Source organism: Lutra lutra, chromosome 9 (assembly GCF_902655055.1).
Source record: "Lutra lutra chromosome 9, mLutLut1.2, whole genome shotgun sequence".
In the NCBI taxonomy this organism is placed as follows: Eukaryota; Metazoa; Chordata; class Mammalia; order Carnivora; family Mustelidae; genus Lutra; species Lutra lutra.
The window spans coordinates 117,461,422-117,486,255 of NC_062286.1; the positions used below are offsets into that span (position 1 = coordinate 117,461,422).

The following is a 24,834-nucleotide window of genomic DNA, read 5'->3' on the forward strand; positions in this document are numbered from 1 at the left end:
AACCCACTGAGCCACCCAGGCGCCCCAATTTTATTTATTTTTAAACATATAATATATTTTTATCCTCAGGGGTACAGGTCTGTGAATCGCCAGGTTTACACATTTCACAGCACTCACCATAGCACATACCCCCCCCAATGTCCATAACCCCACCCCCCCAACCCCCCTCCCCCCCATCAACCCTCAGTTTGTTTTGTGAGATTAAGAGTCACTTATGGTTTGTCTCCCTCCCAATCCCATCTTGTTTCATTTACTCTTCTCCTACCCCCTTAACCCCCCCATGTTGCATCTCCTCTCCCTCGTATCAGGGAGATCATATGATAGTTGTCTTTCTCTGACTTATTTCACTAAGCATGATACCCTCTAGTTCCATCCACGTCGTCGCAAATGGCAAGATTTCATTTCTTTTTTTTTTTTTTTTTAAAGATTTTATTTATTTATTTGACAGACAGAGATCACAGGTAGACAGAGAGGCAGGCAGAGAGAGAGAGGGAAGCAGGCTCCCCGCTGAGCAGAGAGCCCGATGTGGGACTCGATCCCAGGACCCTGAGATCATGACCTGAGCCGAAGGCAGCGGCTTAACCCACTGAGCCACCCAGGCGCCCAGATTTCATTTCTTTTGATGCCCTGCCCACCTTCTTGATCACAGACAATTTCAGGGATTCGTCTAAGATCACCCCACCCAGGGCCTTCAGAACACCTCTTTGCCCCATGTTGCCACCTGCCAACTTGCACGTGGAGCCCTCTCTCCCACAGCTCAGTCCTCCAACAATGACAGTCCACCCCAAGATACCTACTACATGCCATGCCCTGTGCTGGTTCTTTTGCTGCTAGTACCTCATTTCAACATCTCCACAACCCAGTGGGAAGAGATTCATAATTTCCCCATTTTACTTATTTTTTTAATTTTAATTTTATTTTTTAAGTAATCCCTACATACAACACAGGGCTTGAGCTCACAACCCTGAAATCAAGTGAGCCAGTCAGGTGCCCCAACCCCATTTTATGAATGAGAAAGCTGAGGGTCCAAGAAGAAAAACTAGTTCTAGGTTATGTGAGGACCTGCAGGTGCTCTTCTGGGATCCAGTTCTCCATCACCGTCATCATCATCATCACCACCATCATCATCATCATCATCATTTTTTTGGTAAGTTCTCCATCATCATCATCATTTTTTTTTTGTAAGTTCTACACCCAACATGGGGCTTGAACTCACAACCCCAACATCAAGAGTCACATGCTCTTTGGCTGAGCCAGCCAGGCCCCCATTACTGTAAAGAGAAGGATCCACTCCAGGATGCTAAATTCAATGGGTTAAACTTGAAGCAGACACAGGGTATTTTCATAATTTCAAAATATCTCCCTTAATACATTTAATAATTACAATGAGTAAAACAGTAACTTTATAGTAGAGAAATCCAGCAGATAACACCTCAGCCAAGCGATCAAGGTGAACATCACCAGTCAAACACGTCAACCTCAGGGACCCCCAGTAAGACGCACTGAGAAAGGCACAACATGGTGTCTGTGGTAGTTTCCCCAACAGTGCATAACCTTAATGTGACCATGAGAAAGACCTCAGACAAACCCAAACTGACAGTCTATGAAATAGCTGGTTGATGTTCCTCAAAAGTGTCAAGGTCATGAAAAAGAAGGAAAAACTAAGGAACTGTCACACACCAGAGGAGCATAAGGGGACATGAGGACTAAATGTAGTATGAGATCCTGAATTGTACCCTCGAACAGAAAAAGGATGCACACTGATAAAATCCAAATAACTTCTTGTACTTTAGTTACTAGTAATGTCCTAAAGTTAATTTCTTAGGTTTTTTTTTTTTTTTAAGATTTTATTTATTTATTTGACAAAGAGAGACAGATAGAGAGGGAACACAAGCAAGGGGAGTGGGAGAGGGAGAAGCAGGCTTGCTGCTGAGCAGGGAGCTCAATGCAGGGCTCAACCCTGGGATCATGATCCAAGCCAAAGGCAGACGCTTAACGACTGAGCCAGCCAGGAGCCCCAAATTTCCTAGTTTTGGTAAGCATGCTCTCATGTGAAACATTGACAAAAGGAAAAGCTAGGTGAAGGGCATACAGGAACTCTTGGTAACTTTTTTGTTTTTCTAACTGCTGTCAGTTTAAAAATGATCTCAAAGGAAGGGGTGCCTGGCTGGCTTGGTGGGCGGGACACAAGATCCTTGATCTTGGGGTCGTGAGTTCGAGCCCCACTTCGAGAAGAGATGACTTAAAAATAACATCTTTAATAAATAAATTAATTAATCTCAAAGGGGGAAAAAGACATTAAATTAAGAAAGAGGAGGAGGGGTGCCTGGGTGGCTCAGTGGGTTAAGCCTCTGCCTTCCGCTCAGGTTGTGATCTCAGGGTCCTGGGATCCAGCCCCACATTACGGCTCTCTGCTCAGCAGGGAGCCTGCGTGGAAAAAAAAAAAAAAAAGAAAGAAAAAGAAAAAGAAAAAAAAGAAAGTGGGGAAGATAACAAAGAATAAGCAGGAGCAAGCCTAATACAGCCTATCTCTCCACAGATTACGACTGAAAACAAATAACAAAAAGCAGTTACTTAAAGAACTCTGCAAATACTAGAGAGCAGATTGGGGTGAAAAGTCAAAATGTGAAGAACTAGTATGGCAGCAGTGAGTCTCCTGGTAAATTATTTTCTGGTGGGTTCCTGGGTGGCTCAGTCCGTTAAACATCTGCCTTCAGTTCAGGTTATGATCCCAGGGTTCTGGGATGGAGCCCAGCCCCCACTCTCCCAATCATTCCCCACTCCCCCCACGCCCCCCCCCATTGGCCCACCCTGCTCAGCAGGAAGCCTGCTTCTTCTCCCTCTCCCCCTGCTTGTATTCCCTTTCTCCCTGACTCTCTGTCAAATAAATAAATAAAATCTTTAAAAAATTTTTTTTTCCTTGTGTCTTCTTGCTTTGACCCAGGGTGCTCTGAATCAGGAAACTGCATGGCTGAGCAGGGCAGCAAAAACGCCAATAGAAAAGCCTAACATTGGGGGCACCTGGGTGGCTCAGTGGGTTAAGCCTCTGTCTTCGGCTCAGGTCATGATCTCAGGGTCCTAAGATCAAGCCCCACATTGGGCTCTCTGCTCAGCAGGGAGCCTGCTACCCCCACTCCCACCCTGCCTGCCTACTTGTGATCTCTGTCAAAAAAATAAATAAAAATTAAAAATTTCTTTTTTTTTTAAAGATTTTATTTATTTATTTAACAGACAGAGATCACAAGTAGGCAGAGAGGCAGGCAGAGAGAGAGAGAGGAGGAAGCAGGCTCCCCGCAGAGCAAAGAACCCAATGTGGGGCTCGATCCCAGGACCCTGGAATCATGACTTGAGCCAAAGGCAGAGGCTTAACCCACTGATCCACCCAGGTGCCCCCCAAAATTAAAAAATTCTTTTTTTTTTTAAAGATTTTTAAAAATTTATTTATTTGACAGAGATCACAAGTAGACGGAGAGGCAGGCAGAGAGAGAGAGAGAGGGAAGCAGGCTTCTCGCCGAGCAGAGAGCCCGATGCGGGACTCGATCCCAGGACCCTGAGATCATGACCTGAGCCGAAGGCAGCGGCTTAACCCACTGAGCCACCCAGGTGCCCCAAAATTAAAAAATTCTTAAAAAAAAAAAAAAAAAGCCTAACATTCTGGCCAGAGAACCAGGGAAACACACCTTGCCCCTCCCATCCCCCATCTTATCCCCGGGGAGCTGGAGGGTGAGGGGAGTCCTAGTCATGATTTGTATTTAATCTTTGTTTCCACCTGGGCCTGCCCCAGGGCAGCCCCAGTCTTCTCTGCTGTTCCCAGTTGACAGAAAAGGCCTGACAGAAAAACCACCCTCTAGAGGGAAGAACAGAGAAATGTGTACCCTGGGGTGTGAGTAGTGTGGGAACCCTCCAAACCTCCTTTCTTCTCTATTTTCTCTTGCTGCTTTGCCCTGAGAGTAGGCCCAGCGCATAGGAATTGGGAGACAGAGCTAGCAGTTACAACTCCAAGAGAACTTGATTTTTTTTTAAGGTTTTGTTTTGTTTTTCTTTGAGGGTGGTAGGGCCAGAGGGAAAGGGAGAGAGAAAGTTAAGCAGGTTCCACCCCCAGTGTGGAGCCTGATGAGGGGCTTGATCCCACAACCCTAGGATCATGACCTGAGCTGAAATCAAGAGTCAGATGCTCAACCGACTGAGCCACCCAGGCGCCCCTAAAGATTTTAAGTAATCTCTACATCTGACAAAGGACTTGAACCTACAACCCTGAGATCAAGAGGCACAAGCTACACCAAATGAGCCATACTTTTTAAAAAGTATTTTTTAAATTGAACAGAGGCTGGGGCACCTGGGTGGCTTAGTCATTTAGCGTCTGCCTTAGGCTCAGGTCCTGATCTCAGGGTCCTGGGATCAAGCCCCGCTTCCAGCTCTGAGCCCTGTGCTCGGACCTCAGCTCAGAGCCCTCTCGTCCCTCTCCCTGCTCCTTCCCTCTCACACTCGCATGTTCTTTCTCTCTCAAATAAATTAAAAAAGCAAAAAAAACAAACGAAAACCCTCAAAAATTTAAAAAAAAAGAAAGAAAGAAAGGAATGAAGGAAGAAACCATGGAAGCCAGAAGACAGTGGAACAGCCTCTCTAAAGTGGTGAAAGGAAAAGAATGGTCAACCCACAATTCTACATCTGGTAAAAATATTCATTCGGGAATGAGAGCAAAATAAAGACCTTGTCAATGAAGGAAACTAAGAGAATTTATCATCAGTGAGTTTTCTCTAAAAGAACGCTAAAGGAAATTCTTCTGGCCAAAAGGATGTGATTTCAGAGGGAAACTTGGTACTTTAGGAATTTAAAAAAAAAAAGCAAAAAAAAAATCAACAAAAAGATGAAGAGATGAGTAAATATCATAGATTCTATTTCTCCTGCCAAATTCTCTTTCTTTTTTTATTGGTTTTTTTTTTTTTTTTTGAAGATTTTATTTATTTGACGGGGCGGGGGGCGGGTCACAAGGAGGCAGAGAGGCAGGCAAAGAGAGAGGAGGAAGCAGGCTCCCCGCTGAGCAGAGAGACTGATGTGGGGCTTGATCCCAGGACCCTGAGATCATGACCCAAGCTGAAGGCAGAGGCTTAACCCACTGAGCCTCCCAGGCACCCCTATTGTTATTTCTTTTTAAAGATTTTATTTATTTGACAGACAGAGATCACAAGTAGGCAGAGAGGCAGGCAGAGAGAGGAGGAAGCAGGCTTCCCCCCGCTGAGCAGCGGGACTGATGTGGAGCTCCATCCCAGGACCCTGGAATCATGACCTGAGCCGAAGGCAGAGGCTTTAACCCACTGAGCCACCCAGGTGCCCCTATTGTTATTTTTTTTTAAGTAGGCTCCACACTCAATGTGGAGCCCAATGTGGGGTTTGAACTCAAGGCCCTGAGATCAAGACCTGGGCTGAGATCAAGAGTCAGAATCGTAACCAACAGAGCCATCCAGGTGCCTGTCCTGTCAGATTCTTTAGAATATATATGCCTTAGGAAAAAAAAAAATACGCACACACGCGCGCACACACACACACACACACACACACACACACATATATTTTCTTTGCAAGCACAAATCCACATTTTCTGGGGTGTTTCAGTGAATGTAGATGTAATATCTATGACAGCTAAAACATGAAGAGAGAAGGTAAAGACACCCAAGTGGTTGTACAATTTCTACGTTTTACTTGAAGTCGTTAATTAGTAGCAATAATATATTGTCAAAAGTTAAGTAGGTAGGGGCACCTGGATGGCTCAGTCAGTGGAGTGTGGGCCTTTTTTTCCTTTTTTTTTTTTCTTAACTGACATTCTTTTTTTTTTTTTAAGATTTTACTTATTTATTTGACACAGAGAGAGAGATCACAAGCAGGCAGAGAGAGGGGGGAAGCAGGCTCCCTGCTGAGCAGAGAGCTGGACTCTGGGCTCGATCCCAGGACCCTGAGACCATAACCTGAGCCAAAGGCAAAGGCTTAACCACTGAACCACCTAGGCGCCCCAAGTGTGGGACTTTTGTTCTCAGGGCTGTGAGTTCAAGCTCCACATTGGGTGTAGAGATTACTTAAAAATAAAATCTTAGGGTGCTTGGGTGGCTCAGTGGGTTAAGCCTCTGCCTTTGGCTCAGGTCATGATCTCAGGGTCCTAGGATCGAACCCCACATCGGCCTCTCTGCTCAGCAGGGAGCCTGCTTCCCCCTCTCTCTCTGCCTGCCTCTCTGCCTATTTGTGATCTCTGCCTGTCAAATAAATAAATAAAATCTTAATAAAAAAAAACTTAAAAAAAAGAGTAACCTAGCAGACCTAAATTTGCACTTCAATAATTGCATAAACATACTAATTATTACATAAATGCACCAATTAAAAGACAGCAATCATTGGATTAAAGTTAAAAAAAAAAAAAAAGCAAGACCTAACTATACTCTGCCCACACAAAGCCCACTTTAAATATAATTATATGGGTAGATTAAAAGAAGGATGGAGAAAAATACACCATGGAACCATAAATTTTAAAAAAAGTTGAAGTGCCTATATTAATAACAGACAAAGCAGAATTCAAAACAAGAAAAATCAGCAAGGATAAAGAGGACACTGTGTAATGATTAAAGGTTAATTCAGGGGCACCTGGGTGGCTCAGTAGGTTAAGTGTCTGCCTTTGGCTCTGGTCACGGTCCCGGGGTCCTGGGATTGAGCCCCATGTGGGGCTCCCCACTCACTGGGAGTCTGCTTCTCCTTCTCCTCTGCCCCTCAGCCTGCTTGTGCTCTCTCTCTTTCATTCTCCCTCAAATAAAGAAATAAAAATCTTTAAAAAAGAGGGGGGGGTGTTAATTCACCAAGAAGACACGACAATCCTGAGTGTGTCTGTGCTTATCAACGAAACTCCTAAATATGTAAGTCAAGAACTGATGGATCTGAAACAAGAGGAGGCTCCTGGATGGCTCCGTTGGTTAAGCATCTGAGTTCAGCTCAGGTCATGATTCCAGGACCCTGGGATCAAGGGCACCCTGCTCAGCCGGGGTGTCTGTTTCTCTCACCCTCTGCCCCTCCTCCCTGCTTGTGCTCTCTCTTTCTCTCTCTCTCAAATAAATAAATAAATAAAATCTTTAAATAAAAAAAAAATCTGAGGAAAGAAATAAAGTCACAGTTATACTTGTGGATATCAATGCTCCTTGTTCAGTAACTGATAAAACAGTAATTTAGCAAAAATATGAAAGATCTGAGCAGCACTTCCAGTGAACTTGACCTAATTGACATTTATAGAGAAATTGACCTAATAGTAGCACAGAACACATTCTTTTCAAGTACACATGGGACATTCACCAAGACAGACAATATTATGGGCCTTTTATTTTATTTTTTATTAAAGATTTTTATTTTTATTTTATTTATTTATTTTTTAAAGATTTTATTTATTTGACAGACAGAGATCACAAGCAGGCAGAGAGACAGGCAGAGAGAGAGGAGGAAGCAGGCTCCCCGCCAAGCAAGGAGCCCGATGTGGGGCTCGATCCCAGGACCCTGGGACCATGACCCGAGCCGAAGGCAGAGGCCCTAACCCACTGAGCCACCCAGGCACCCCTTTATTTTTATTTTTTAAAGATTTTATTTATTTATTTGAGAGAGAGAGAGAGAGAGGGAGAACATGATCGGAGCAGGGAGGAGCAGAGGGAGAGGAAGAAGCATTCCACTGAGCAGGGAGCTCTGGGTCTTTTATATTGAACAAATGTTTAAAAATTTAAATGATACAGAGTATAGTCTCTGATCATAGAGCAATTAAATTAGGAATCAGGAACTGAAAGATATCTGGAGAAAAACCCAAATATTTGGAAACTGAACAGCACACTTCTAAATAACCCGTGGGTCAGAGAAGTTTCCAGAGAAATTAGAAAATGTTTTGAGCCAAATTAAAATGAAAATGTAACATAACAAAATTTGTGAGAGGCACTTAAAATAGAGCTAAGAGTGAATTTTATGGCATTAAATACTTATATGAGAAAAGAGGGTCTCAAATCAATAATACAAGCTTCCACCTTCAGGAACCACAAAAAGAAAAACCAAATCAAGTCCACAGGAGCAGAAATCAATGATACTGGACAAGGAGAAATGTTGAAACCGAAAGCTGGGTCTTGAAAGATCATTGCGATAGGTCTCCTTATAAAAAGGGGGAATTTGGACACAGAGACCCTCATAGACAATATTAAGAGACACCAGAAGGAGACAACCAGCCATAAACCAAGGAGGCTTTTCCTCACAGATGCCAGAAGGAAGCAAAGCTGTGGACACCTTGATTTTGGACTTCTAGCTTCCAGCACTGTGAGACAATACATTTCTTCTGTTTTAGCTGCCCAGTCTATGGTATTTTGTTATGGCAGCCCCAGCAAACGAATAGAACCAATAAATGAATTTTACAGGGTCATAGGCTCTAAGGTCAACATACAAAAGTCAATTGCATTTCTATATAATAGCAGTGAACAACTGTAAAGCGGAAATATTTTTTAAAGTAGCATTTACAATAGCACCAATAAAAATGAAATTGGGGGTATCAACCTAACAGCCTGTCTTAGTCCAATCAGGCTGCTCTCACAAAATACCATAGATACCATAGGGCTTACATACAACAGGCATTTGTTCCTCACAGTTCCAGAAGCTGGAAGTCCAAGATCAAGGTGCTAGCAGATAGCATATTTGATGAGAGCCGGCTTCCCTGTTCATAGACAGTAGGCTTCTTAATTGCAACCTCACAGGGCAGAAGGGAAGAGGAAACACTCTGGGATCTCTTTTGTAAGGGTCCTAATCCCTTTCATGAGGTTTCCACCATCAGGACTTATCACCTTCTGGAGGCTTCACCTCCAAATGCCTCGTACTGGGGGTTGGGTTTAACATATGAATTTTGAGGGGACCCAAACGTTCAGTCATGGCACCACCAGATCCCACTTCATCCCAGTCCTGGAAGTGGAGGGACGTGAGGGAACAGGCCTGGTGTGTAGAATACACAGGCCACAAAGGCTGTGAGTTTCTGTGTGTACTCTTGGGAAACAAAAAGTGCTAGGAAAAAAATAGATGTAGACTGATGAGGAAGGGCACTTTCCATAATGTCAGGGATAGTCTCTTGGAGGTGACGTTTGGGCTGAAACTCAGAAGATAATGGTTGGGCTTGGGGTGTCAATACTTAACATCCTCTTTCTTGCCTAAGTTCTGAAACAGCCGCATCACATGAGGGGTCAAGTACATGGAAATCAAAATAACATTCGAGGGGCGCCTGGGTGGCTCAGTGGGTTAAGCCTCTGCCTTCGGCTCGAGTCATGATCTCAGGGTCCTGGGATCGAGTCCCACATCAGGCTCTCTGCTCGGCGGGGAGCCTGCTTCCTCCTCTCTCTCTGTCTGCCTCTCTGCCTACTTGTGATCTCTGTCTGTCAAATAAATAAAGTCTTAAAAAAAAAACAAAATAACAAAATAACATTCGATTCCTATTACAGTTACTACTGCCCATAAACCGCCTGAGGGGCATCTGGCTGGCTCAGTCGGAAGACCGCTCAACTCTTAGCTTAGGGTGCTGAGTTCCAGCACCATGTTGGGTGTAGGGATTATGTGAATAAATAAGTATTTTTATTAAAAAAAACAAAAAAACACCTGAAAACTCAGTCTGTAAAGCAGTGTCTGACCCTGTTGGATCCTGTGGGCAGGAACTGAGAAAGGTCACAGCAGAGATGACTCGTCTCTGAGTCACAGTGTTTGGGGTTTCAGCTGGGAAGACTTGGTGGCTGAGGGAGCCCGTGATGGCTGGGGGCTGGCATGAGATGTGCATGACTAGAAGCTGAGGCTGGCTGTGGGCAGGCACCGAAGCTGGTCTGCCAACCAGAACGCCTACAGATGACCTCTCTGTATGTTCTCTCCACGTGGGCTGATTTGGCTTCTTCCTAGCATGGCTCGGTTTGAAAACTGCGTCCTGCATCAGTACGTGGTGCTTACAGGATCTAGCTTTGGAGGTCACAGAGCACCATGTTCACCATGTTCTACGTCTAAGGCCCTTGCAAAGGTACACCCAGGTGCAAGGGACGGGGACATAGATCCCACCGCCTTGATAGCAGGAGTGTCAAGGTCACATTGTGAAAAGAGCCAGGTGGAACGGAAGCTATTGTTGAGGCCACAAGTACTGACAAACTTGTTTGTGGAGCATAGCTTGGTCTGTGGATCCTGGGCCAGTAAAGCTTTCTCACATGGGAACATGAGAGTGGGGATAAACGAGTCTCATTCTTGCGAGAAGAGCGTGGCAGCAGAGGGGAGAGCAGTTACAGAGGCCCTGCTGTGGGCAAGAGCAGAGTGTGTTCCAAGAGCTAAGGGCAGCATGGCAGGGGCACAGTAGGAGAGGAGAGGCTGATGGGGGAGTTGTGTTTGGAAAGCTTGGCAGGGAGACCTTGAACATCAGGCCAAGGAATATACTAGGAGGCCAGTGGGTGCCAATGAAGGTTTGAGGAGGCCATGAGGCTGTCCCCACAAATGCCTGGGCCACATCAGGAGGCCATATGGCTATGCCCATGAGCCAGTTATGTCCCAGAGAAGACAAGGGCCCAGGTCTTTGGGTTTGGCCAGGACCCTCCCCCTGCTCTATGCACCCTGTTTGGCCTGTGGTATAGAAGGCCCTGAAAGACCCCGGGCAGAAGCTGCAAACCATTCTAGGTTAGCGTGGAGCCCCAGAGCAGGATCTGCAGGGATCTGTGCCTACCCCGGGACTGGGCTGACCCGCTAAGCCTCTAGGGTCCCACCGCCTTAGCCCTTTCCCAAGTTAGACAATTTCCTGGTGGTGACGCTGCTGCTCTGCTCTGAGGCGGTGCCCACCCCACCCATAGCTCCGTCCACAGCTTGGCTGATATGTCACTAGTGTGGGCGCCTCTGGGAGAATCCCGGCTCAGACCATGGCATTAGCCCTCACAGCCCATAAGCAGAATTGGGTCTGACTGACATTGTGAAGATGTGGAAACAGAGGCCATGGAGGGGTGGGGTGGGGGAAAGCGGGGAAGAGGGACTGAAACCAGCAGAGGATGGAGCTGGAACTAGAATCCTAGACGTGGGCCTCCGGGGGGCCCAGCTTCACCGCCCCAGATATTAGCTAGGGGGTCGTCTGCCAGGCGTTTGCATATATTTGCCCAGGTGAGGGGATGGTGATGAGGACCCAGTCCCCGGGGTTTCACAGCAGCAAATTCTGACGAACCCTCACCCCCTTTTCCCGCTGGGGACGAGAGGCCTCCCGGCTCCCTTCCCGCGGTCAGAGCCAGTCCCGCGCTGGGGCCACCTCCGCCGCGTCCGCAGCCTTCTGCGCAGGTCTCCGCCCTGTTTCCCTACAGTCTGCCACGCGGGACCTGAGCGGGCCGGGGGCGGGGCCCGGGGCACCAACAGGGTGAGGCTAGAGAGGGCGAGCGCCAGAGAGGAGAGAGGAGTGACGGTCGGGGCCGGGCTTCGGGGGCGGGTCAGGGGGGCTGTGGGCGGGGCCTCAGTGACGGACAGGGAGGGGGCGCGGCTGGAGCGTGAGGCGCCGAGCAAGATGACAGCTGGGGCAGGGCCAGGGAGTGGAGGCGGTCGCCGCGCGGGGGGCCGGAGAGGACTGAAAGAGCAGGGCTGAGGCCAGGGTAAGGGTTTAGCGTGGCTTGTGAAGCAGGGTCGGACGCACTGACAGGGTCCGGATGGCCGGCTGCCGAGCGATGGAGGCGGAGCCTCTCAGGGTAGGGGCGATGCCAGCGACCCGGTAAAGCCCGGAAGGCCCGCCGGGCTGGGCGGGGCCGGCAGTGACTGACAGTTCAGGGTCGGGCTGAAGATGGCGGCGCGCTGGGCCGCCAGGTGGAGCCCTGCAGGAAGGGGGCACAAAGATCGTCCGAGGGGCTGGGTAGGGGTGACCCGCAGCTCGAGGCCGGGAAAGGAGACGCGGGACGTACGTCGCGTAGTATGAGTGTATGAGTGACAGGGCAGGTGGCGAGACCTGGAGGAAGGACCGCTTGTGGGCGGGACGAGAGGACTGACGCCTCCGGGGCGGGGCTAAGGGGACAGGAGTGACAGGCAGAGGGGTCGGCCTAAAACAGAGCTCCCGCAGTTGGGCAAAAAATTCCTCTTCCGCTGAACGCTGCGAGCTTCGCGCATTTCGTGTGCAAGGTGGAGGGCCAGTCGCCGTTGCTTCTGGGCTTTCACCAGCCAGATCCTACCCTCAGCACCGGGCCCTCCTCGGGAGGCTTGGGCTTTGGGGCAGGAGCGGTGCCGAGAGGTCACACCCGCCTGAAGGAGGTTTCCTCCGCCTGCAGGCCAACGGTCCCTTCCCATCCCAGCGAAATCCACTCAGGGCGTTGTTCCCAGGTCCGAGATGCCCGCCATTAGTGGCCTTCTCCGTGGCAGCCCTGGTTCAGCGTTGGTTATGACCCGGCCCGCCTGCCCACAGTTGCGGAAGCGCTTTCTGGACTGGCCCCTAGAGCTGTGGGTCTTCCCGTGTCATTTTCTGAACCTGCACTGCCGCCTGGGCATCCTCATGCAGGCGCAGCCTGTCCCCCGCAGGCCTCAGGGTTCTGGAATCCCAGGCCCTTGGGCTTAGCCTGCCTTCCTGCAGGAGACCTGGATAGGCCTCGCCCTCCAATCCTGACCATGCCTTCCCTGTTCACCTGGCCCGCCCAACTAGCCCCAACCCCTTTGTGCCTCCGTTTCCCCCTTGTTCCCAGGCCCAGTTCTTACACTGCAGTTCCCACCCCGGAGAGTAAGTCTCTCTCACCCTCGCTCCACCGCCCCCCCACCCCCCCTGTCCTAGACTCCGACTACCCTACCTCTCTGGCCCCGTCCCTTCCGTCCCAGACCTCCCCTTATTCAAGAGGTGGGGGTAGAGGGTCCCCGACATTTTGTCCAACACCTTTTCTATTTCCGCCTTTGGGTCCTGCGTGAGGCCTAGGTCTTCCTCAGTATTCTCTCTGGGCTGGGTCCTGGAGGTGGGTCCTGTCCAAAGCCTGAATAGGCTGGCGTGGAGTGGGGGTAGAGGGGTCCTACCAGCAGGATGCTGAGGCCAGTGGCTCAGGTCTTTTGTGTTGGCAGAATCTCGGGGGCTCTCTGGATCTGAGAAAATGAGTGAAAGCCCCTTTTCTGTAGCCTTCCACTGAACGGTCAGCAGCGGGGCCAGTGGGAAAGGGACAGATTCCTCTCACCTCCCATTCCTGCTGTTTATGCACTCTCAGCCTGCATTTCCTTGTAGGGTCTATCGCAGTAACTAGCTTGCAATGCGCCATCGGGAGCCCCTCCCTTCCAGTGCCCTCCAAGGTTCTCAGGGAAGACCCCTGCTCCATGGCCAGGGCCCCCTGAGTGGCCTGCCTTATGGGGGAGCGTGCCTATTCCCAGGTTGCCCTGCAAGGGGTTGTGCCGCCTTATTAATCAATTTTGAGCTGCCTGAGGCCTATCTCCATCTCCTCATTCTCAGCCTGGGATCGGCTTCTCCTACAGATGTTCCTTATCATAGCATCACCCAGCATCTGGGGCCTAGGGTTCCCCAGAGGCGGGAGGGGCGGAAGGGCGGTGGTGGGAGAGGGCAGGGCAGAACAGAGGGTCACATTCCCCAAATGCCTTTCCTTGCAAAGCTCTGTGAGGGGAAACTGAGGCCCAGAAATGGCACAGCTTGACCACCAGAATGGCAGCAGCAGAACCTACACATCAGCCGCTCACTCCAGTGCCACCAATGCCCACCTGCCCCTGGAAAGGTCTGATAAGACTTAAGGCATGCTCCCCCCAGTTTGCCTGAAGGATCGTCTTCCCTTGTCCTTTGTCCATAGGGCTATTCTTCAGGACATCCTGGTCAGCATCCAAGAGGTAAGGTTGTCCTCTTGGGGGGGTGTCTCAAATCGAAATTCCCTTGGTCATGGGGAAGAGGGAGGAGTGGCTTCCAGGAGTAGCCGTGGCCAGTCCTGGGAGCTGAGGGTTTCATGTCGTGGAGATCCAGGAGACTCCCACACTGCCTTCTCACAACTTTGTGTCTGTCGCTGAAGTTCAGAATGGAGATGTACTTCCTGCCTGCCCTAGAGTCTCTCTAGCACTTTCCCTGAGTCTCCGCCCTTCTAGGCTCATCTACCCACTGGGGATTAAGCCCCTCCATCCAGACACTGGCTAGAGTGGGTCCGTGTGCCTCATAGGACAGGTGGGCATTGGACACATCTCATAGGCCCAGGGCTGGCAGACATAGAAAGCTGTGGACCCAGGCCACAGAAGGGACCCACAGCCTTCACTCATCAGTCCACCATTAGTTTAACAATCCCACACCACATTTCCTGAACTCACGCTCTGTTCCATTTAACTATATCACTCCCATACTTACCTCTGGTGGCCTCCCATCTTTAAAATAAAATCTAAGGGACGCCTGGGTGGCTCAGTTGTTTAAGCATCTGCCTTCAGCTCAGGTTTTGGGATCAAGGTCTTGGGATCAAGGTCCACGTTGGGCTCCTTGCTCAGCGGGGAGCCTGCTTCTCCCTCTACCTGCCTCTCTGCCTGCTCTGACAAATAAAGAAATAAAATCCTTAAAAAAAAAAATAAAATAAAATCTAAGATCCATACAATGGCCTATGAGGTCCAGCCCCTTTCCAACTCTCTTCTTTGCCTATCACACTCAGGCCAAGACAGTCCTTCTCTGTTCTCTGAACACACCTATGTTTTTCGGCCTCTGGGCCTTTGCACAGGCCTTTCTCTCTGCTTGGAACTGGATTGTGAGCCCTAAAAGTTCAGGGGTTGTTTTGGTTTTGTTTGGCTCTATATCCCAAAGCACTTAACTTGGTAAGCAACAGACACTCTTAATAAATAATTCTCGAGTAAACATACTTGACCTTTTCTGTTGACTTATTTAGTCTTTAAAACAACTATATCAGCTCCCTTTTCTAGAAAATAAAACCAGAACTCAGAAATTAGGCCGTTTGGGACGCCTGGGTGGCTCAGTTGGTTAAGTGCTTGCCTTTCTCTCAGGTCCTAAAGTCTTGGGATCGAGTCCCGCATCTGGCTTCTTGCGGAAATCCTGCTTCTCCCTCTGCCTGCTGCTCCCCCTGCTTATGCTTTCCCTCTCTCTCTGACAAAAAAAAGGGGGGGGGGCATTTGTTGAGGGCCACACAGCTAAGATTCGAACACCAGAGGGAGGCTTTTTTCACATCCCCCGCGTGTATGGGGGGCATGGGAGTGAGGTGGTACACCACAGACCAGCTCCCAGATTCTACATGCTTGTGGGCTTCCCAGAGCAGGAGGTGTTGAGCCTGGGGTGGAAAGTTGGCCACTTGGGTCTGCCAAGTCCCTAAGAAAGCATCCCAAGCGCCAAGAACGGCAATGAACAAAGGTGCGGAGGCAGGGTGATCAGCAACTCCCACTAACAGACTCCGACGGCTGGGCCGGCCCAGGACACACCGCCCCCTAAGTCCCCGTCGCTGCGTCGCTGCCGGCTGGGGGTCTCTAGAGACAGGACCCCCGTGGGCGGAGAAATCGAGGAGAAGAATCACTCCGCAGTTTCCCTCCCCAGGCAGGGGGCCGGGGCGCCTCCAGGGACTCAGGTTGGGCGCTCCCACGCCCCGCCGAGGCAGGACGTTCCCACGCAGGGGTTGGCCTTGGGAAAGGCAGTGGGGCGGGCCCGGGGGCGGGCGCCCCGCGCTCTGGCCCTTCTGTGGGCCCAGTCTCCGTTACTCGCTCTGCAGACCCAAGTTGCCCTCGGCGCTGAGCCGCGAGGTGAGTGAGTGGGTGGGAGAGCTTGGCTGCCGGAGCCCCGCGGGTGAGGGATGGGGCTTGGACCCGAACTTTCATAATTTCGTCACCAGTCAGGGCCTGAATGGTTCCTGCCATCGGAGAGGGTTAGGGGGTTTCTGGCGGCTCAGAGTCAAGGACTTCTCGGGAATTAGCTCCTTTCTGCGCGTGGGACGCCATCTCTTTCTCTGGATGTAGATTACTCTTTCCCTCTCACTATATGTGGGGCTCCCCCACCTACTTATCAATGATAGGGAGCCCTTTCTTCCCAGATGTGGGAGTCCCTTCCACATGGTACAGTCCCTCCTTGTCTCTAATTATTGGGTGCTCTTCCCTCTCCCCAGATGTGAGGGGCCCTTTTTCTTTCCAGAAGTGGGATACTCCCTTCCTCTCCCAAGATGTGTGCTCCTTTTCCTCCCTCTGACCCAGTTTGGTCCTTATTCTCCTCTAAATTCTCCCCCAAATCCTCCCCCCACCCTCCCCAACCTCCCCGGGATGCCAAACCCTGAGACTTTCCTGGGAGTAGGGGGCTGGGCTCAGCCTGTGACCGCCCCCCCCCCCCGCCCCCTTCAGATTCAGCAGAGCGGGCTCTGTGAGCACGTAGGCAGCCAATTAGGGGGGAAAGAGTCAGGGCCAGACCTTCTGTGCAGAAACCTTGGCAGATGGCCCTGTGAGGAAAAGACCTAGCCGTGGGACCTGCTCCCTCCCTACCTGGAGCCCTACTCAGTTTCCTTTGGGATGGGGAGCAAACCACTGAGGGAGGGTTCCCAGCTCGCCTGGCCAAGCTGGGGCTGGAACCAGAACCCAGGCCCCGTAGCCCCAAATTGTTGAGAGCTTGCCTCAGAAGTTAGGCCTCCTCCCATTTCTTGGAAGGTTAATTGAGGTCCCAGGAGGGAGGTTCCAAATGTCTAGGATCCCCATCCACCTCCTTAGGGATAGCAGACAAAAGTACAAGAGTCAGGGGCATGAGGGTGACCTTGAAGTTCTGGGACTCTACCATCATAGCACCTGTGAAAAAGGGTTTCTCTGTGTGGGCTACATGGGTAGGGGCGAGGGCAATGTGGGGGCAGGGCTCACACACACACACAGATGTTCTTCAGAGCTGCCTGGAGCTTGGTGCTGAGGAAAACAGGACCTGGGATGCGGGGGACCCACAGCCCAGGAAGCGCCGGTAAGACCTGCACGCCCACCCCTGACCAACTCTGAGGCTAGGGGTGGGCTCCTGCCTTCAGGCTGCTCTGGGCCTGCTCCAGACCATTTCCCACAGTCCCACTCCTCCGTCCTGGACCACATGCCTCCAGGACATGCAGCTCACATTTGACAACACCCCTTCCATTCGAAGCATCCTCAGGGCCTGATCCCCCAAACCTCAGGCGCCTAAGGCCTTTGTGTCCTGAAGCAGAGGGTACTGACAGGACCTGGCATCTCCTTTCCAGATGCTAATTAGAAGAAAGGCACCTAAAGCAGGAGAGACTTCAACCAAATAGCAGAAGGGCCTTCCGGACCCAGAATAACAACAGATAACAAGTTATTGAGGCCTTACTATGTACTCCAAGTTGTGATCAACATTTCACACAGATTAACACATTTAGACTTCACGACAGCCATGTATGGCGGATGCTGTGCTACTGTCTCCATTTCTCAGATGAACAAACTGAGGCCTATAGACCTACATATTAAAAGGGCCAAAACAGTCCCATGCCGTCCTGGCGGTAGTACCGATGCCTTCCGTGTGGGCATCTCTGGTATCAATAAACACAAGCTTTATCAAGACCCTCCCAGTGCCCAGCCTTGCTCTGGACCTCCTGGACACCCACGCGGAGCCCTTGAGGGCTTAGCCGGCAGGGAAAGCTTGCAGTAAAAGAAGCCAGTAGGAAAACCGACCTCTAGCGGTGTAACTTAGGGAGCGCCTCCTGTGTATACCCTTTCGAGTATAGTACCTTGAAACTTCCCACAGCAGGGTGAGGTAGTTTCTCCTATTGTCCCCACTTTCCAGAGGAGGACATTGAGGCGCAGTGAAGTCGAGGGGCATGCTGGAGCTGGGGTGGGCGGAACTGGGGCTCAAACCCAGCTGACTCCAAAGGTGTGCCCTTGACCCCGGTCAGAGGCATGTGCACAGCGCTCTACAGCTTGCAACGCGGTTCCACGTCTGCCATCTTGGTTTATCTCACTCGGTCTTTGTCCACCCACTGCCTTTGCCTGACATGCCCGCCTCACATCCAATCCAACCAGAGAGCATGAAATTTGAAGCCAAAGAGGCTGAATCACGGCTCTGGCCATGCTCCTTGTTGCTCTGTGAGTTTCAGTCACTTAGCTGTTCAGTTTCTCCATCTGTAAAACGGAGAGAACAGTCTGACCGGGCTCAGAGTGATGCGGAGTAAATGAGTCAACTCCCCCAAAGGCCTGGGAATGGCTCCTGGCCCACTGTAAGTGCTCAGTAAATGCAGCCTTTTTTTTTTTTCTTTTTTCCTAAATATTATGGGGAGAGCTGGGATGTCCCAGGGGCAGCCTGAATTCAGCTCTTCCATTGCCCCTGCAGCCCACCGCGAAGGGAAGATGCCGCCCTACACCAACTACCATGCCCAGCGCTCCTACCCCATGCCCGATGAGCCCTTCTGCACAGAGCTCAACGCTGAGCAGCGGGCCCTGAAGGAGAAGGAGAAGGGCAGCTGGACCCAGCTGAGCCACGCTGAGAAGGTGGCCTGTAGGTGTCAGGGTGGGGCTGGCTGGGCAGAGTGGGCTGGGCGGTGACTCTGAAAAGGGCACCTGGGTGGCTCAGTCACTTAAGGGTCCGACTCTTGGTTTTGGCACAGGTCACAGCCTCCCATGCTGAGGTCATGATCTTAGGGTCGTGAGATCGAGCCCTGCAACTGCTTGAGATTCCCTCTCCCTCTCCCTTCCCCTCTACCTCTCCCCCACCTCTCTCTAAAATAAATAAGTAAATAAGTAAGTAAATATATAAATAAATAAAATCTTAAAAAAGAAAGAAAGAAAGAGAGAAAGACTGCTACCCAAGACAGCCAGAAATCCCCAAATACCTGATCTGAGGGGTGAAGTTCATCATTTGTTTGTTTATTCTTTTTTCTTTTTAAGATTTTATTTATTTATTTGACAGAGAGAGATCACAAGTAGGCAGAGAGGCAGGCAGAGAGAGAGGAAGGGAAGCAGGCTTCCTGCTGAGCAGAGAGCCCGATGCGGGGCTCCATCCCAGGACCCTGAGATCATGACCTGAGCTGAAGGCAGTGGCTTAACCCACTGAGCCACCCAGGTGCCCCTGTTTGTTTGTTTGTTTGTTTGTTTTTTTATTTAAAGTTTTTTTTTTTAAGATTTTATTTATTTATTTGACAGAGAGAGATCACAAGTAGGCAGAGAGGCAGGCAGGGAGAGAGGGGGAAGCAGGCTCCCCATTGAGCAGAGAGCCCGATGCGGGGCTCGATCCCAGGACCCTGAGATCATGACCTGAGCCGAAGGCAGCGGCTTAACCCACTGAGCCACCCAGGCGCCCCCCCTGTTTGTTTATTCTTTTATTCAATCAGCTCTTTGTGCACAGCCAGATGCTAGGTGATGCTGGGGACACAGGAGTGAATCACCTTGATGGTTCTTGCCATTGGCCCAGGGCTCCCAGTTCAATGAGGGAATGGACACAGACTCGGAAAACTGTAACACAGGCTGTGTCTAGGGTGAGGTGTGTCCAGGGGGTTGTGAGGACTCGAAAGAGAGATAGATGGAATCCTGGTGGGCCTTGCAGAGGAGGGCATGTTCTGGTTGGCCTTGAATGGTGAGGAGGAGGGTGTCGCCTAGCAGTGGGAACAGCATGGGGAGAGATACGGAAGCAGGAAAGCATGGACTGTCTTGGGTATCACTGAGTGGTGTGGGGAGGTGGAGCAGAAAGGCAGGTAAGGTGGGTGGGAGGGCGGGGACCTGACCCTGGGAAACGGGAGGGATGTGTCCTGCCCACCAGAAGTTCCCCTAAACAACTCTGATATTTGGAGCCTGCTCCTGGCCATGCTTTGCCTAAAGGGGATGCTCCATAATAATTTGCTGAATGGACAGCCTCTGCTGCAAGAGTGGGGAGGCTGGGGATCCCTGAGGCCAAGACTTGGCCCAGGGTCTTGGGAATGGATACACATGAGGCCCCTCCTTCCCCACCCCTCCTCTGCCTCCAGTGTACCGCCTTCAGTTCCACGAGACCTTCGCAGAGATGAACCGTCGCTCCAACGAGTGGAAGACAGTGATGGGCTGTGTTTTCTTCTTTTTTGGATTCACAGCTCTGATGATTTGGTGGCAGCGGGTCTATGGTGAGTGGCAATCCCTCACCTTGCTAGAGCCCTGGGCCATGCCCTTGTGGTCAGAGCCACCAGCCCAGCTCTTACAGGGCGACTATCCTGGCACTCATCTGCAGAGTTTTGAAAAGTCCTCCAGGGTGAAGGGCAGAGCATGGCTGCCTGGGTTGGGATGCAGGAGCTCTACTTCTCTGGGTCTCAATTCCTTCATCTGTAAAATGAAAATAATAGTGCCCACATCACAGGGTTCTTTTGAGGATTTAATGGCTGTAAGCCAGTGCCTGGCACATTATCAGGAATGGAGCTGTTACTGATTGCTGTTAGTAACCATTAATTTTTCCATCACAGAGTCTCCAACATAGGAGAGCTTAAACAAGATATAGGTTTTATTCCTCTCACAAAAAAGGCCAGGGAGAGTATGGAGACTGAAATGTCAGGCTCCTTCTATGGTGTTGCATGGCTGTCCTTGCTGTGTGGCTTCCTTCTTGCCATATGAGATGGCCGCTTCAGCTCCAGCCTTGAAGGCCTACCTTCTAAGCCAAGAACAGGGCAAGGGATGCCCCTCCTCTTTAAGGTCCAGAAGTTGCCCACATCCCTTCTGCTCACCTCCTGTTGGCTAGAAATGATCACATGACCATGTCTAGCCACAAAGGAAATTGGGAAATGTAGTTTTTAGCTAGCTGGTCCCATGCCCAGCTAATGGCTTATGACTATGGAAGAGTGACGCTCCAGGTGTGGTCCCTGGACCAACATCATCATTTGGGAATGCTCAGAAATGCAAATTCTCAGCCCCAGTCTGGATCTACTAAGTCAGATACTGTGAGAGGGAGCCCAACCATCTGTGTTTTAACAAGCTCTCCAAGTCATTCTGATGCCCACTCAGCTTTAGGAAGCACTGCTCCAGAAGGGACCGGGATGTTGGAGGAAGAACTGGCAGCCTGTGCCCCAGCTTTTCACCTCCAACAGCCTCATCTTTCTTTTTCTGTGAGAGTGTGATGGGAATTCCTGCCTTGCATGAGGAAGAAATGAGGGAGACTTTGGGAAGAATTCTAGTCTAGCCCAGTGTTTGGTGCTGACAGGTGCCATAAAGATCTTTTCCTTCTTTCCCACCCAGTGGGATAGGAAGTCCCAGTGAAGAGGTCTGACAAGCTGAGTCAGCCTTAGAGCAGATGGACCAGGAAGTCAAGTCTGAGCTGGGTGGGGAGGCCCACAGTCCCTCATACACACAAGTCAAGGCACCTAAAATGCCTCTTGAGTACCCCAGCCTTTTAGCAAACTAACTGCCCTCTTCAGATTTTTAAAGTGAACACCCCTTCCTCACCTCCTACTTCCAACCCCCTTAGGAAGCAAAAGAAACCGTCTCATCCTGGGCCCTTCCCAGTCCGTGGGAGCAAACTCAGTAATTGTAATTTGAATCAGTGCTCCTATTCCATTGGCCCATAAGGTAAGGAAGTGGGCTCAGAAAGGGGAAGGAGCTTGGCCCAATTCCCAGTGAGTCAAAGGCAGAGCTGGGACCAGAACTCAAAGGTCCCTGCAATGAAGCTTTAGCAGGGAGTTTGGAGGGGGGACAGACAGGGTGGAAGTGGGGTCCTCAGTGCAAGGCATCCTAACCCTGTGACTGGAGACCCTGGCTCAGGGGGACAGGGTGGAGGACTTGCAGGGTCCCGAGTCACCCTTGCCCCCACCCCATGTCTTCCCCGCAGTGTTTCCAAAGAAGCCCATCACCCTGACGGATGAGTGGAAGGCCCAACAGCTCCAGCGTATCCTGGATATGAAGGGCAACCCCGTGCAAGGCCTGGCCTCCCAGTGGGACTATGAGAAGAAGGAGTGGAAGAAGTGATGCGGCATCAGGGCTGACCTCCCTGCAGCTCCACTCCGGCCTAGAGCCTGTGGAGGGCCCTTTCCTCTCCTTAATGCCAATAAAGCAGGCCTGTTCTCTTCTGTCTTCAGTCTCTACCTCAGTCTTTACTTGGCACGAACCTTAAACTATACCTAAGATTGAGTACTGGGGTGAAGGAAGGGCAGGAATAAGCCACTTTCCAGGGGCCCAGAGCCCAGCCAGTCATGGAGGGCTTCCTGGAGGAATAGGAGCTAGGTTTTAGTCTTAAGGGATCTGCGGCATTAGGAAAGGGAGGAAGGAGAAGGGAAGGTATTCCAGGTGGAGGGAGTGGCTTGAGCAAAGGCACGGACTTATTCAATTATTAACAAATATTTACTGAGCACCTGCTGTATGCCAGGTACTACTATGCCAGGCCATGGGGATGCAGCAGTGAATAAGACCAAGTCTCTGGGCCCATAGAGGAGGCATTCTTTTATGGAGGGAGACAGAAAAATGAATATGTAATGAGTGCTATAAGGAAACAAAACAAAGCAGGATAAAGGGACAGAATTAAGGTGTGCCTGGGTGGCTCAGTTGGTTAAGTGTCTGACTCTTGGTTTTGGCTCAGGTCATGACCTCAGGGTCTTGGGATGGAAACCTTGTGTTGGGTTTCATGTTCAGCTCCCGACACCACTTGGATGTATGAAAATTCAACTCAATTCCGACATGCAATTCGGAAATAGCATCACAGGTTAAGGGTTCCGTCCTACCAGAAGCCCTGCCCCCGACTTTTAGACACCAGTCCCCAGCCCAAGTTACCTGTGCTTCTGACTGACTGGCTAGAAATCAGAGGATTCCACAAACTGATCCCTTGGTTTGATTAGTTTACTAACACAGCTCTCAGAACTCAGGATTATTCACTGGATTACCAGTTTCTTACAAAAGGACAGAACTCAGGAACAGCCAGATGGAAGAAATGCAGAGGGCAAGGCATGGGGAAAACCAAAGAATTACCCTGCCCCCTCCAGGCACTGCTCTCCCTGCATCTCCACGTGTTCACCAACCCAGGAACTCTCCAAAAAACCTGTCCTTTGGGGGTTTTATGTAGTCTTCCTTACAGAAAGAACCACGATTGATTAAATCATTGGCCTTTGCAGAATGATTCAACCTCCAGTCTCTCTCTTCCTGGACTTGGGGCAGGGTGGTTGTGCAGCTGTGGGATTCAAAGTTCAACCCTCTAACCGCAGGGTTTGTCCTCTGGGAAATCCTTAGGTGGAGCCCAAAAGTCACCTTGTTAACATAAGAAGCGTCTCCTTCCTTGCTCTGATTACTTAGCAAATTCCAAGGATATTAAGAGCTCTGTGCCAGAAACTGGACGAAGAGCAAATTTATGTATTTCTTATTATAAATTCTTTTATAATTTCTTTTATAAATTTCTTATTATAAAACTATCACAGGCTGGCATAACAAAATACCACTGGCTGAGTGGCTTAAACAACAGAAATGTATTTTCTCACAGTTCTGGAGGCTAGAAGTCCAAGATCAAGGTTTTGCAGGATTGGTTGCTTCTGATGTCTGTCTTTGGTTTGCTAATAGCCACATTCTTGCTACATCCTCATGGTACTTTCCTCCGTGCATATGTGCGTCCCTGGTGTCTCTTGGTGTTCAGATTTCCTCTGCTTATAAACATGCCCGTCCGATTGGGTTAGGGCCTTTCGTAAAGGCTTCATTTTATCTTCATTGCCTCTTTAAAGACCCTATCCCCCCAAACCACTACATGCTGAGGTTCTGGAGGTTAGGACTTAAGTCTTAAGTGTATGGATTTGCGAGACATGACTCAGCCCGTAACAGTTGGGTTCAAAATTATTCCATTGTCTCCTTGTTCTGGGAGCATCGGGCACCTAGGGCATTTTCTCCTCTTGGTGGAAGTCAAAGACCCCTGAGGGGGCAGGGGAATGACTAGAGACCCAGGATGCTCTTAATGGCCGGGCTCAGATAGAGCACACAGAGAATCAGCACCACGTTCTACTGGTCAAAGCAAGTCCTATGGTGTTCCGGTTACTAGTGCTACCTTACAAACTACCCCAAAACTTAGTGGCATAAAACAGCCATTGTAGGGGGGCCTGGGTGGCTCAGTGGATTAAGCCACTGCCTTCAGCTCAGGTCATGATCTCAGGGTCCTGGGATCGAGCCCCATATCGGGCTCTCTGCTCAGCGGGAAGCCTGCATCCCCCCCCCCCCCTCTCTGCCTGTCTCTCTGCCTACTTGTGATCTCTCTCTCTGTCAAATAAATAAATAAAATCTTTAAAATAAAAACAAAAAACAAAAAAACAAAAAACAGCCATTGTATTATGCTCACCAATTCTGTAGGTCAGGAATCCAGTCATTACTCTTTGCTTCTGTTCTAGAATGTTTGAGGTCTCAGCTGGAAACACTCAAAAGGCAGTGGACAGAATCTTCTGGGGGTGTTTTCACTCTGGTGGTTGATGCTGGCTGAGCATTAACCTGAGCCAGACAGCTCAGTTGGCGCTGTCAACCAGACATCCTTATTTTGTGGCTTCCCCAGGTGGTCTCTCTGTGTGGGCTAGTTTGCACTACCTTGGAACATGGCGGATGGGTTCCAAGAGTAAGAATTCCAAGAGAACAAGAAGGAAGCATACTGCATCTTCATGGTCTAGCCTCAGAAGACACATAGCATCACTTCTGCTGAATGCTGTTGGTCCAGGCACTCACCAAGTTCCCACGTTCAAGAGGGAGAGGGCATAGATTTCCTGGCGTGATGGTCACAATGAGAGACGTAAGATGCATATGAGATGGGAGATGCTGTTGTGACCATCTTTGGAAAATACAGTTTGCCCACCCACAGCCAAGCCCAACATCAGCGGGCAGAGAAATATCCTCCATCTGAGTACACGTGATGAATGTGGAGTGGGGAAAAGGCAGAACTGTGAGCGAATGCTACATCCCATCACTCATGGGGTAGAAACAATCAACACAGGGGTC

General features: G+C 50.1%; 1 protein-coding gene across 5 annotated transcripts; it reads left to right on the forward strand.

The window, feature by feature from the left end:
- The first annotated feature begins 11,800 nt into the window (after positions 1-11,800).
- Positions 11,801-21,957, forward strand: LOC125109679 (cytochrome c oxidase subunit 4 isoform 2, mitochondrial). Of its 5 annotated transcripts, none has more exons than XM_047746813.1 (5): positions 13,794-13,830; positions 16,830-16,900; positions 18,269-18,433; positions 19,896-20,027; positions 21,716-21,957. In XM_047746813.1, the coding sequence occupies exons 2-5, from the start codon at positions 16,870-16,872 to the stop codon at positions 21,850-21,852; spliced, it is 465 nt and encodes a 154-aa protein (XP_047602769.1). In that variant the 5' UTR covers positions 13,794-13,830; positions 16,830-16,869; the 3' UTR covers positions 21,853-21,957. The 5 variants fall into 5 exon arrangements, with proteins under 5 accessions (XP_047602770.1, XP_047602769.1, XP_047602767.1 ...); XM_047746811.1 differs by having other exon boundaries at positions 13,800-13,830; positions 16,819-16,900; XM_047746812.1 differs by lacking the exon at positions 13,794-13,830 and adding an exon at positions 15,612-15,714.
- Positions 21,958-24,834: the final 2,877 nt, after the last annotated feature.

What these genes read in the sequence shown, in the direction of transcription:
- LOC125109679 (XM_047746811.1), top strand. Translation starts at nt 16,819, where the DNA reads ATGTTCTTCAGAGCTGCCTGGAGCTTGGTGCTGAGGAAAACAGGACCT. An exon ending in CCACAGCCCAGGAAGCGCCG is followed by an intron (nt 16,901 to 18,268) that starts GTAAGACCTGCA and finishes TTGCCCCTGCAG; the next exon opens with CCCACCGCGAAGGGAAGATG. An exon ending in CCACGCTGAGAAGGTGGCCT is followed by an intron (nt 18,434 to 19,895) that starts GTAGGTGTCAGG and finishes CTCTGCCTCCAG; the next exon opens with TGTACCGCCTTCAGTTCCAC.